Source organism: Oryx dammah, unplaced genomic scaffold (genome assembly GCF_014754425.2).
Source record: "Oryx dammah isolate SB20612 unplaced genomic scaffold, SCBI_Odam_1.1 HiC_scaffold_23, whole genome shotgun sequence".
NCBI classification, from domain to species: Eukaryota; Metazoa; Chordata; class Mammalia; order Artiodactyla; family Bovidae; genus Oryx; species Oryx dammah.
Window position 1 is genome coordinate 82,354,599 of NW_024070207.1, and position 13,139 is coordinate 82,367,737.

Genomic DNA, 13,139 nt, shown 5'->3' on the forward strand with positions numbered 1-13,139 from the left:
TACACTGCTATCAATGTTCCACTATCACAAAGTACGCCAAGATGAACAACTCTGAATCTGTCTCTTTGAGACCCGGTGGCCAAAACTCTTTGGGATACAGACCCAAGGAGTGGCTTTGCTAAGTCAAAGGACTCATGTAGACTTATTTTCACCAAATGCTGCTAAGTTGTTTTAATTTGCCTTTATCTGATTAGGAATGAGACCAAACATCAACTCATGGTTATTAGCCATTCAAGCTTCTCTTTCCATGAAATGCTAGATATGACTACATCCTGTCCATTCTTCTACTGAGTCTCTAGGTTTTTTTTTTTCTTCTTGTTGATCTACAGTTCCTTGAACATTTTCCTCTGTACTTTCTATCTACCTAAAGCACAGCATTATTCCGAAATTGCTAATCTACTTGTTTATCTCCTCCACTACCCCAAAACTCCCTCAGGACAGGGACAGTCTCTGATTCAATTCTATATCCCTTGAACCTGGCTTGGAGGTAGGAGACCAATGAACTGTTACAATATGGGTGATGGGCTGACTGAAGCCCAGGATTCAAGGGGTGAATTCAAGTCTCTCTTCAGAGAGACCGTCATGTTCATCTATCTTACTCTCATCCCCCCACTGTTTCCAATACCTAGCATAGGACAACTTGGCACAAGGTTGAACAAATGAATAATTAAAGTGGGAAAGAAAAGAGAAACTTGCTTTGTTCTTACTATTCTTCCAACCTAGAACTTTGGCCCTCCTCTCACTCATCACCTATTAGGATAATGACAATAATAAAAGCTAGTATCTATTGGGAGTTCCCTGGGTGGTTCTAGTGGTTAGGCTTTTTCACTGCTGTGGCCTATTATCTACTGCTCTTAGTAGGTGCTAAGTATTATGCTAAATACTTTATAAGGATTAAGCCCAACCTCTGATCTACCTGACAATCTACGAGATGGGTATCATTATTATCCTATCTGACACATAAGGAAACTGGGGCTTAGAGAGGTCATTATCCAAGATAAATGAACCTTGGAGCTGGGATTTTAATCCAGGTAAACCATGTTTAAAGCTGGCACTCTTAATCCCTATACTGTGACACGTGCTTCCCTGACGTCCCTGTTCTTTAAAGGTGACTACAATAAATGTCCATCATTCTAAAAGCTGCTCCTTACCTTATGATGGTATTTGACTCCCCAGATGTCAGGCTAGAGGCTCAAGGATACCTCAATCTCCCCCTTCCACCCAGACTTCCACCTACCGCTTCTTGGCGATTTCATTCTGCCGCTTCACCTTCTCTTCTTCAAACTCCCGGATATTGCGCACACCAATCTCCCGACAAAACTCTTCAAATACCTCATCCTCTACCTAAGGAGAGAAGCAAGGGAGAGAAAAGGCCCTTTGGGTCAGAATGCTGCTTCCAATCCTAGTCCTGCCCGTGCTGGGCAGGTACATCCTCTACCAACCTGGTTCATCTTCTCCTTTAAGTCTTTCATTTCCCTCTCTCGGCTCTGGATGATCCTCTTGATATCATTGATTCGAGGCCCAAAGTTGGCTAGCTCACTCTCCAGCTTGGACTTTTCCTATAAGAAATGGAATTGAGAAGACAAAAGAGACCAGGATCCTTAGAAAAAAAGAGCCACCCTGTCTGTACCAGTCCCATGGACAAAAAGGGCTAACTCTCCACACACTGAGAACCTGACTTAGCACTACTCCACTCAAGGCTGCATCATCTCTCACTTGAACCATCATATGGCTTCCTTCCCTGGCCTCCAGTCTGTCAGCTTCAATCCAAAAGGCTGGGCACACAATAAACATTGTTATTTACAGGTCTACACTTTCCTCATCTAAAACCCCTGGGGCCAGGTGTGTCCTGGAATTTAGACTTTTTGATTTTAGAAAAATGACATACATAGTACATATTATATAACACCTCCAGAGTGGTCTGGGGAAGCACCCATAATCAAACACATTAATATAGCTAGAAAAGTACCTCCACTCACAGGGACTGAAATATCTGTAGCTCACTTTCAAAACTCAGAAGAAACTCAAATATTTGCTGAATGAATTTATTAGGTTAATAGCACCTAACATTTATTGAACATTCACTTGGTACAAGCAATCAGTCTAAATACTTCACATGTATTAACTCATTCAATCTGTGCAAGGACCCTATACTTCTACAGATTATTTACAGATTAAGATGAAAAAAATGGACACTGAGAGGTTTACAAAAACAAACAAACAGAATGTTCTTTGAGTATCCGTAATACATGCATTTGAAAAAGACATTTCTGGAATATATTTTTCAAAAAACTCTTACAAACCAATATAAAAATGATCAAAAGATTTGAACATTGAGAGGTTTAGTAACTTGCCTAATATCATAGAGCCAAGTCCTAAACCCCTGACTGTCTAACTCTATGCCATCTATTCCTGGTTTCCAGGAACAGACTGGTAGGAGAAAGGGAAGAGGGACAACTTCCCCACCCCCTAGAACTGAGCCTAGAGCAGGAATATGAGGATGGCCATTGGTGAACAGAGCTGAAAGTCAGGTCCCACCTGCAGGTTAAGGGCCAGATGCCGTGTCTTGGTCTGTTCTAGGTCACTCTGTGAGTACTTGAGCCGCATCTGCAGTCCGTGGGCCTGAGACTGCACCTGACGTAGTTCTGCCTCTTTTCGCTTTGCCTTCATCTGCTCCTGAAGTGGACAAGAGGGAAAGGCTAGGTGGTAAGAAGGTGGCCAGCTGGCCTGGGCTTAGGACTCCCATTCCTAGGGACAGCCTGCCTGTGGCTTACCTTCAGCTCTTCTGTCAACCGCTCCTTTTTCTCTTTCAACTTGTCTACTGCTTTCTCATCCCAGCGTCGGGCCTTGGCCTTCAGGTCACTGGCCCCGCCAGAGATCACCCCTGACTTCTGGAACAGGGTCCCATCCAGTGCCACTGTCTAAATACAGCAGGGAAAAGAGAGGAGGGGAGAGAAGCTGAACAAAGGAATCGCCAATACTAAGCCTATCCAGTTACAATGTGGCAAGGAAATTCATACCTTGTGGCGCTGGTGACCTCCAAAGGCAATGCGGCGGGCATCCTCCACATTGTCACAGACAAGGGCATTGCCACAAGCATACTGCAGGGCCTTTTTGATGTGAGGTGGCTCATAGCGAATCACATCAATCACCAGCTTTGCCCCCTTCAGCTCCCGGAGTTTCTCATCTGTAGGTTTTACCTGTGAGAAAAAGCTTAGTTAAGTGGCTGAACATGGAGGGCTAGGAGGAGCAGCCCTCTCACACTGCCCTGACCCCATCACCACCAGCCTCACCTCCAGGTAATCAAGAGGCAAGAAGGTCTCAGGCTCCCCACGCTGTTCCTTGATATACTGAATGCAGTCCCGGCCTGTCTTCTCTGAGTCCACAATAATAGCATCCATGTTCTTGCCCAAAACCTTGGTTACTGCAATCTGATACTTCTTTTGTGTGGGCTGGCAGAGGTCAATGAGGCGGCCGTACTAAGAAAAGTCAGAAGAGTGAATGAAGCATGAAGTTTTTGAGAGCTGGCTCAGGAACCCTAATTCCCAGCTTAGAAGGGGGATAGCAGGTCAGAATCTCTATCAGGAGCACAGCTCCCAAACTATGGGAAAAAGGCCTACTCTGGACTTCCCTGGTGGCTCAGACGGTAAAGCATCTGTCTACAATGAGGGAGACCCGGGTTTGATCCCTGGGTTGGGAAGATCCCCTGGAGAAGGAAATGGCAATCCACTCCAGGACTATTGCCTGGAAAATCCCATGGACAGAGGAGCCTGGTAGGCTACAGTCCATGGGGTCGCAAAGAGTCAGACACGACTGAGCGACTTCACTTCACTGGCCCCAAAGCAACAACAACTTCAGGCAGTCATGTCTGAATCCAGAATCATCTTTCTAAACCTCACTTTTACCATTTCACAGACCACTGGCACCACAGGCATTATGCAACTTAATTTGGTTCCACAAATAAAGAGCACAATAAATGCAACGTGCTTGAATCATCCCACATTACATTTGTTGTGCATTTTATTTCTATTATTATTACATCAGCTCCACCTCAGATCATCAGGCATTAGATCCTGGAGGTTGGGGACCCTTGATCTACGGAAATGATCAAGAAATATTTGTAGAACCCAATTAAGTTGAAGCCAGGGATGGAATTACAGCAATAGAGGGATAATATTCAGGGAATCTGGAAACTCAGGATTTCGTTCAAGAGGCCAAAAGAACCTAGTAAACGAGCTGACTGTTATATGCTTAAGGAGCTCACACTGAAGCCTGCACAGAGCTATTGATACATCCTGGGAACTAATTCCTGCCCTGCAGCCCCTTCCCTTTCCCAAAGGCCTCTTCAATTTCTCCACCTCCCATAAAGGAGTGGACACAAGCAAGACAAAACTTGCAGAAAGATACAACTGGTGCAATGAAAAGAACACGAGGTTAAGAGTAAGAACAAGTTGGGTTTGAATTGCAGTTCTTATACATATAAGCTATGCTGTTTTGAGCAAGTCATTTAACCTCTCTGACCCTGTTTTCCCCAGGTGTAAAAATGGAATTAGCAATCTGTCCTCATGGGGCTGCTGGGAAAATTATCTGACAGTGAGTATGAAAGACAGTGGGCAGGAAATGAATTCCCTTTCCACTCTTACCACAGAACCAGGGTACAGGCGCTTGATGCTTTCCATAATTTCTGCCTTTCGCTGTTGGCGGCTGCTCTCTTGGCGGTCAATGCGGGCATCCCCCAGCTGCTCCATTACCTGGTTCAGCTCCTTATTAATCTCATCAATACGCCGTTTGGCCATCTCCACCTCCTCTGTCAGCTCCCCCTCTAGTTTCTTCTGCTCCTCTAGAGACTGCCTACAAAGTGAGGAAATACCGGAGTTACCCTGGCTAGCCAGAAAATATTCCTGGCCAAGAGGGATGATGAGGGTCCCTCCTGGGGAGGGGCAGGACAGGTAGGGTTCACAAGAACAGGCCTGGAGGTAAGAGGGAATGTTACAAAGCCACATACTTGCTGGTTGTGATGTATTCCTCTAGTTTCTCAATCCGTTTCTGATTCTCTTCAATCTCCCTCAGCTTTTGCTTGATCTTGGCCTGGGAGAGAGACAAAAACACTACATCACCATAGGCTGAGCAAGTTAAGGCCAAGACCATAGAGTCCTGGCTCATCCCCCATATGCCTAATCATCCTAACAATCACAGACAATCTGTCACTAGTATAAGAGGCCTATTAAAAATTGGATATATAAACAGTGTTCAGTGTGCCTCTGCTAACTGATGGGGCCACCATGGGCCCTATGAGACCCTCTCACAGGTGTTCTACCCAGCCTGGAACATCTTCCTCACCAAGCAGGCAGGCTCAAACCAAGACAAAGTAAAGCTTTCTGGGCCTTTCTGCACTTCTGCTTTATCATCTATAAAATGCAGGTAACCTCCACTTCATAGAATACACATTAAGTGCTTAACATGTATTAGCCACTAATTCTATGTGTGTGTGCACTCAATTGCTCAGTCATGTCCTACTCTTTGCAGCCCCATGGACTCTAGTGTACCAGGCTCCTGTTCATGGAATTTGCCAGGCAAGAATACTGGAATGCATCGCCATTTCCTACTCCAGAGGATCTTTCTGACCCAGGGATTGAACGCTTATCTCCTGAATTGGCAGGTGGATTCTTTACTACTAGCATACCTGGGAAGCCCCTAGCTATTAATTAATGCCTAATACCTTCTTTTAAACTTTTAAAACTGCTTAGCACAACGCCCAGAGAAGGCATGGCAACCCACTCCAGCACTCTTGCCTGGAAAATCCCATGGACAGAGGAGCCTGGTGGGCTGCAGTCCATGGGGTCGCTAAGAGTTGGACACGACTGAGTGACTTCACTTTCACTTTTCACTTTCATGCACTGGAGAAGGAAATGGCAACCCACTTCAGTATTCTTGCCTGGAGAATCCCAGGGATGGGGGAGCCTTGTGGGCTGCCATCTATGGGGTCGCACAGAGTTGGACATGACTGAAGTGACTTAGCAGCAGCAGCAGCAGCACCACAATGCCTGGAACATTGTAGGCTCTTGGAATATTATAATAACTTTCCATCATTCCTATTATTTTACTATTATTGTTATTAGGAAGGCGATAAGTGAAATATACTTGAAAGTGTGGGCTTCCGGGACTTCCCTGGTGGTCCACTGGCTAGGACTCTATCCTTCTACTGCAGGGGGTGCAGATTCAACCCCTGGTCAGAGAACTAAGATTCCACATGTCACAAGGTGCCCCCCCCAAAAAAAACAAAAAAGTGTGAGCTACACTGCCTAGGTTCATATCCCAGTTCCGCCAGTGAATAACCTTAGGCAGGGACCTCCCTGGTAGTCCCATGGTTAAGAATTCACCTGCCGATGCAGGGGACAGAGGTTCGATCCCTGGTCCAGAAGATCCCACATGCTGCAGAGCAACTAAGCCCACGTTCCACAACTACTGAGCCAGCATTCTGGAGCCCAAGAGCCACAGTTATTGAAGCCCGTGGGCCCTAGAGCCTGTGCGCCACAAAAAGAGAAGCCACTGCAATGAGAAGCCTGAGTACTGCAACTAGAGAAAGCCTGCAAGCAGCAACTAAAAACCAGGACAGACAAAAACAAAACAGACAAATAAATAAATCTTTTAAAAGATGACTGCATATATGTAAAAACAGTGCCTAGCACACAGTAAGAGCTTGCCTTTTGTTGTTTAGTCGCTGTGTCCAACTCTTTTGAGATCCCATGGACTGTAGCCCGCCAGGCTCCTCTGTCCATGGAATTTCTCAGGCAAGAATACTAGAATGGGTTGCCATTTCCTTCTCCAGGAGAATGTTCCCAGGGACCAAACCTGTGTCTCCTGCATTGGCAGGCAGATTCTTTACCACTGAGCCACCAGGGAAGCTCCATGCTAGATGTTAACTATGGATGGTCATTACTGTTAAGACTATTGTTACTTCCTCTTCTCTGGACCATCATCCCTAATCTTGTAAGGCATGCCCACCTCTGTCTCTACTTTCTTCCGTTCTTCCAGATCCAGCCGGTCCTGGTCGGCCTTCTGGTCTCGATTAAACTTCTCCAGCTCCTGGGCCAGGGTAGCTGCTCTCTTGCTGGCTTCTTCTTTCAACCGGTGATATTTCTTCACCTGTGTCAGGGACAGGGATGACCAAATCAGTCCTGTCAGCCTCGCAATCTATTTGCCCATCCCCGCACCCCTCAGAGGTTACCTGATTCTCCTCCAAGGTCAAATCTCTGCCCTGACTCTGACTTTCCTCTTCCATCCGTTCCTCAAACTCCTGCCGAGCTTTCTCCACTGACAGCATCTCCTTTTCCAGCTCATCCATGTCACCTTTACGCTTCTTATAATGCTTCTGAGCATTCTGTAGTGACTTTTTGGCTGCTTCCAGCTTCTTGATTTTGTGGGAAGTATTTTCCTTGGCCTTGATGTACTGAGGCCGCTTCTGGTTCAGCTCTGAGTCCTTCTCCCTTTCACCAGAGGAGAGGGGGAACCAATTAGCTCAGTGGGAGAAGGGAGGGTTCCAAGGCTTTTTAATCCAAAGGGGGATTAGGCGCTTCCCTTCCAAGCCTCAAGGAAGTGCCTAAAAGAACAGGGCCGATGCCCCACAGATCCTGTGATGGCTTCAGCCTGGCATTCCAGCCCCTCTAGAAGGTAAAGCTACCACCCCTGCCTCAACCTTAGCCAGGCCAGACCTCTCGGTAACAACTCCCAAGAGTACCCTGTGTCCATGTAACTGTTCCCCATCTGATCTAACCTTTTCAAATTTCTGTTCTTTGACCTTCAAGCTCGTTTTCCTCTTCTAGGAAGGGACTATCAGTCACGAGTGGCTTCCCATCACTTCTTTTTGGCAAAGCCACCACCCTTTTCAAATTCTCCTTTTCCGAGTACCTATCTACATGGAGTCTGAGTACTTAAATACTCTATCTGTCTAACATGCAAGTCAAGAAATGTGCCTGATTCTAGCCAAAGCCAAGTCAAGGGGAAGATGCTTTCCACAAGTCGCAGGCTCAGTCCTGCCACTTACTTGATCTCCTTCTCAATCTGCTGCTGTTCCCGCATCATTTTGCCCAGCTCCTTCTTCTTCTCCTTCAGCTCATCCTCTACCTTGTCCATCCGCTTCTTGTCCTTCTCTATTTCCTTGTTCTTAGAGGCCAGTTCTTTGTTGAGCTTCTCAATTTCCACTTCGTTATGATAAAGTTTGAAAAGCTGCAACTGTACCTGAGCTCGCACCACCTCATCCTTCAGGCGCTGGTAGCGGTCAGCCTGTGCAAATAGAGGTGTGGAGACAGGGGTGCATCAGTGAGGCACTGGCTTCATCCTGGCCTCTCAGACCCCAGAGGCAACCTGGCCACCTACCTCTTCTTTTTCTTGTTTGGCCTCCTTCCGTTCAGCTGCAATGTTTTTTTTGCGATGGTAATTAAACTGTGTGTCCTCTTCAGCTTTTACCATTTCCTTTTTTCGCTTGTCATATTCCTGGGCCAGCTCCCCAGAGCGACTGATCTCCTCAAAAAGAGCTGTCCTCTCTTTGGGGTTCTTCATGGCAATAGATTCCACAGCACCCTAGTAAAGGTCAAAACACTCTCCCCACTTAGACCCTACTGAGTTCAGTTCCTCTACCCACTCCATCATTCAGAAAATGTTCACTGATCCCTTCCCCACACTGGGTGCCACATTTCACCACTGAGCTTTGAGGACATCCCCTGCCTTTTAATGTACATGGGGAACAGAAGAAATAGAAGCAGAGATAACACCATGTATTATGTGCAGTGACAGCAGGAGTACATAAAAAGAACTAAATGAAGCTTGAGGGTAGATGACTGGTAGGAGTATCTATGTGAGAAGGTTTCTCAAAGGTGATAACTGTGTCTGGAAGATGGGGAAAAAACTAAACAAAAAAGTAAGACAGACGAGGTTATTCCACATAGAGGAAAATTAGTATTGCAAAGTCTGCAGGCCAAAGAAAGCAGACAAATGTGGGGAACTGTAAAAAGTTTAATTAGGCTGGAATGCAGGGCTAGAAGAGTATTGGCAGATGAGGGCAATGAGGTGAGCAAGAGCCAAAGCAGGGCTGTCTCATGAATGACAGGAGTTGAATTTCATGCTAAGGCAATGGTTCTCAAATTTTAGTGTAAATCATAATAACCTGCAGCTCTTGGAAAAACACATAACTGCTGGGCCTCACCCCACTGTCTCTGCCCCTATCGGTCTGGGGTAGGGCCTGAGAATGTGCAATTCTGGAGACTACAATTTGAGAACTGCCATCTGAAGGCAATGAGAAATCACTGAAATGTTTTAAGAGGAAGGAATATTTGTGCTCTCATAAGATGAATTTTAGGGGATGAACAGGATGGGGTCAGACTGGAGTCAGGAAGCCCAGTGAGGAAGCTGCTACGTTAGTTCAGAGAGAGATGAGGAAGCCAGAGATGGAGCAAGTCCAGTGGGGATAGGGAAAAAAGTATATAGCCAACAACTGTTTAAAGTGCCCACCTGAAGAGGAGCCACCACAATGAGAAGCCTGCACACCACACAGGCACACACAGACAGTAGGTCCCACTTGCCCAATAAGAGAAAAGTCCAAACAGCAACAAACACCCAACACAGTTAAAAAAAAAAAAAAAAAAAAGCCCACCTGGAAGACGAGGAAGTTACGAGCTTTGATAAGTATGCCCAACTTTTCTAATTCCTCACTGTACTCATGTAGCTGGACCACTTTGTTGTTGATCTTGTACTCAGAGGAACCTCCTACAAGACAATGCATGAGTTAGTCAAGGGTCAGGCCTCCCTCTTACCCCAACAAACTAGTCTAGCCACCCCTGTGGATCCAAGGAGAACCTTCTGGCCAGCCTCACCCACCAACAATGACACGGGCAAACGTGCGGTCCTCAGCACCCTCTTCAGAGTAGACCATGCTGACAAAGGCTCGGTTGGCTGCTGGTTTGCCCACAGGAGCTCCGTGGATCAGGTCCCTTAGGGTCTTTACCCGCAGGTTGCTGGTTTTCTCACCCAACACAAAGCTGATGGCATCCATGAGATTTGACTTACCTAAAGGAGGACATGACAAAGTAGAGGAGGGGAAATAAGGGGAGGGGAAAAGGAATAAAAGAAACACTGAGAACAGAAATGTCCTCTAACTCAGTGCTTAGACTGTCAGGAGGACAAAATACTGTTTTGCCCCTGTAAACACTGGGCCTGACCAAAGCCCTGGATCAAAGGCTTAGAAAAATAGCTCCTTTGAAGTTACTACTCACAATAGCCAAAAACTAGAGCCCTATTTAAGGAAATGATATATTCACAAAATAGATCATTCTACAACTTTTTTTTTTTTGGCCTTAATGCAAGGCATGTAGGATTTAAGTTCCCCAACCAGGAATTGAACCCACATTCCCTGCATTGGAAGTGCAGGATCCTAACCACTGGACTGCCAGGGAAGTCCTCTACAACCTTTGATGACATGGGAAGATACTCACAAACAGGAAAAACAAGCATGATCCAAAACTCAACATAGTTTGATCTCAACCAAGTTTAAAAACAAACAAACAAAAACACAGGGGATGAGGGAAGGAGGAAAATGCAGAGCTGTTGTTTGACAAGTATAGTCTTTTGCAAGATGAAAAAGTTCAGAAGACTGGTTGCACAAAAATGTGAATATATTTCAGTTCAGTCGCTCAGTCGTGTCTGACTCTTTGAGACCCCGTGAATTGCAGCACGCTAGGCCTCCCTGTCCATCACCATCTCCCAGAGTTCACTCAGACTCATGTCCATCGAGTCAGTGATGCCATCCAGCCATCTCATCCTCTGTCATCCCCATCTTCTCCTGCCCCCAATACCTCCCAACATCAGTCTTTTCCAATGAGTCAACTCTTCACACGAGGTGGCCACAGTATTGGAGTTTCAGCTTTAGCATCAGTCCTTCCAATGAATACCCAGGACTGATCTCCTTGAGGATGGACTGGTTGGATCTCCTTGCAGTCCAAGGGACTCTCAAGAGTCTTCTCCAACAGCACAGTTCAAAAGCACCAATTCGTCAGGGCTCAGCTTTCTTCACAGTCCAACTCTTACATCCATACATGACCACTGGAAAAACCATAGCCTTGACTAGACAGACCTTTGTTGGCAAAGTAATATCTCTGCTTTTGAATATGCTATCTAAGTTGGTCATAACTTTCCTTCCAAGGAGTAAGTGTCTTTTAATTTCATGGGTGCAATCACCATCTGCAGTGATTCTGGAGCCCAGAAAAATAAAGTCTGACACTGTTTCCACTGTTTCCCCATCTATTCACCATGAAGTGATGGGACCAGATGCCATGATCCTAGTTTTCTGAATGTTGAGCTTTAAGCCAAATTTGTCACTCTCCTCTTTCACTTTCATCAAGAGGCTCTTTAAAGCCAAATTTGTCACTCTCCTCTTTCACTTTCATCAAGAGGCTCTTTAGTTCCTCTTCACTTTCTGCCATAAAGGTGCTGTCATCTGCATATCTGAGGTTACTGACCTTTCTCCCAGCAATCTTGATTCCAGCTTGTGCTTCTTCCAGCCCAGTGTTTCTCATGATGTACTCTGTATAGAAGTTAAATAAGCAGGGTGACAATATACAGCCTTGATGTACTCCTTTTCCTATTTGGAACCAGTCTGTTGTTCCATGTCCAGTTCTAACTGTTGCTTCCTGACCTGCATATAGGTTTCTCAAGAGGCAGGTCAGGTGGTCTGGTATTCCCATCTCTTTCAGAATTTTCCACAGTGTATTGTGATCCACACAGTCAAAGGCTTTGGCATAGTCAATAAAGCAGAAATAGATGTTTTTCTGGAACTCTCTTGCTTTTTCCATGATCCATCGGATATTGGCAATTTGATCTCTGGTTCCTCTGCCTTTTCTAAAACCAGCTTGAACATCTGGAAGTTCACAGTTCATGTACTGCTGAAGCCTGGCTTGGAGAATTTTGAGCTTTACTTTACCAGCGTGTGAGATGAGTGCAATTGTGCGGTAGTTTGAGCATTCTTTGGCATTGCCTTTCTTTGGGATTGGAATGAAAACTGACCTTTTCCAGTCCTGTGGCCACTGATGAGTTTTCCAAATTTGCTGGCGTATTGAGTGCAGCACTTTCACAGCATTATCTTTCAGGATTTGAAAATAGCTCAACTGGAATTATTTAACACTAGTGAATTGTACACTCAGAGATGGTGAAGATGGTAAATTTTACATTATGTGTATTTTAACATTTTTAAAAAGGCATGTCTTTTTAGTGATACATGAAGTACACAGCATCACTATGAAGTATCTTTCCAAAAATGTTCAACCTGAATCTAAACAGACCTTTAGACCTACCCTCCAGTTTATAAGAAATACAGCATCTAGAGAATCATGGTACATGACAGCATGAGGAAACCTTAAGGCAAACACAGAATGTGGAATGTTCTACAAGACAACTAGTTTGGTCTTTTTAAAAAGTCAGTGTCTTTTGGAGAGGACCATTCCAGAATATAAGGGATTACTGAGCTTCCTTGGTGGCAGAGTTGGTAAAGAATCTGCCTGCAATGCAGGAGACCTGGGTTTGATCCCTGGGTAGGGAAGATCCCTTGTAAAAGGGAATGGCAATCTACTCCAGTATTCTTGCCTGAAAAGTCTATGGACAGAGGAGCCTGGCAGGCTACAGTCATGGGGTCGCAAAGAGTTAGACACGACTGAGCAACTAACATTTAGTTGACTTTCCTTTCCCTCACCTGGAAAATCTTAAAAACATGACTCAGTGGGTAAGCACATAGTTCTCTGTGGGAGTGGCAGTAGCACAGGTGTGACAGGCACAGGTTGTGATTCTGGCTCTGAGAATTAAGTGTGCAGATGATCACAAACTGTTGTGCCTCAGTATTCTCATCTATAAAACAAAGATAACGGTGCCTCCCTCCTAGGGTCACGGTGAGAATTTAAATGTAAAATGTCCCAATAAGTAAAGTACTGATACTTGTCACATAGTGCGGGCTCAATAAATGGCAATCCTATTCTATCCAAACCAGGTCTGGACTCTTAGCTTGGTTTCCCTCATCACAGCAGGACTAGAGCAACATGCAGATGAGGAGTCAGTCTTTTAGGCAACCCATTTCCAACCTTTGGGCTTCTCCCATGCTC

The 13,139-nt window shown here is 45.4% G+C and overlaps 1 protein-coding gene across 2 annotated transcripts in view; it reads right to left on the minus strand.

Moving 5' to 3' along the window:
• Positions 1 to 13,139, minus strand: part of SMC1A (structural maintenance of chromosomes 1A) — a 46,951-nt gene that overhangs the window by 30,155 nt on the left and 3,657 nt on the right. For both annotated transcript variants that reach the window (XM_040266024.1, XM_040266025.1), the window contains exons 2-15: positions 9,874 to 10,062; positions 9,650 to 9,762; positions 8,377 to 8,580; positions 8,045 to 8,283; positions 7,229 to 7,487; positions 7,006 to 7,146; positions 5,006 to 5,088; positions 4,644 to 4,851; positions 3,294 to 3,479; positions 3,021 to 3,200; positions 2,775 to 2,921; positions 2,539 to 2,676; positions 1,443 to 1,559; positions 1,238 to 1,344 (exon numbers count right to left, since the gene is read on the minus strand). In XM_040266024.1, the coding sequence (XP_040121958.1) occupies positions 1,238 to 1,344; positions 1,443 to 1,559; positions 2,539 to 2,676; positions 2,775 to 2,921; positions 3,021 to 3,200; positions 3,294 to 3,479; positions 4,644 to 4,851; positions 5,006 to 5,088; positions 7,006 to 7,146; positions 7,229 to 7,487; positions 8,045 to 8,283; positions 8,377 to 8,580; positions 9,650 to 9,762; positions 9,874 to 10,062 (2,311 nt within the window). The remainder of the gene's footprint in view (positions 1 to 1,237; positions 1,345 to 1,442; positions 1,560 to 2,538; positions 2,677 to 2,774; positions 2,922 to 3,020; positions 3,201 to 3,293; positions 3,480 to 4,643; positions 4,852 to 5,005; positions 5,089 to 7,005; positions 7,147 to 7,228; positions 7,488 to 8,044; positions 8,284 to 8,376; positions 8,581 to 9,649; positions 9,763 to 9,873; positions 10,063 to 13,139) is intronic.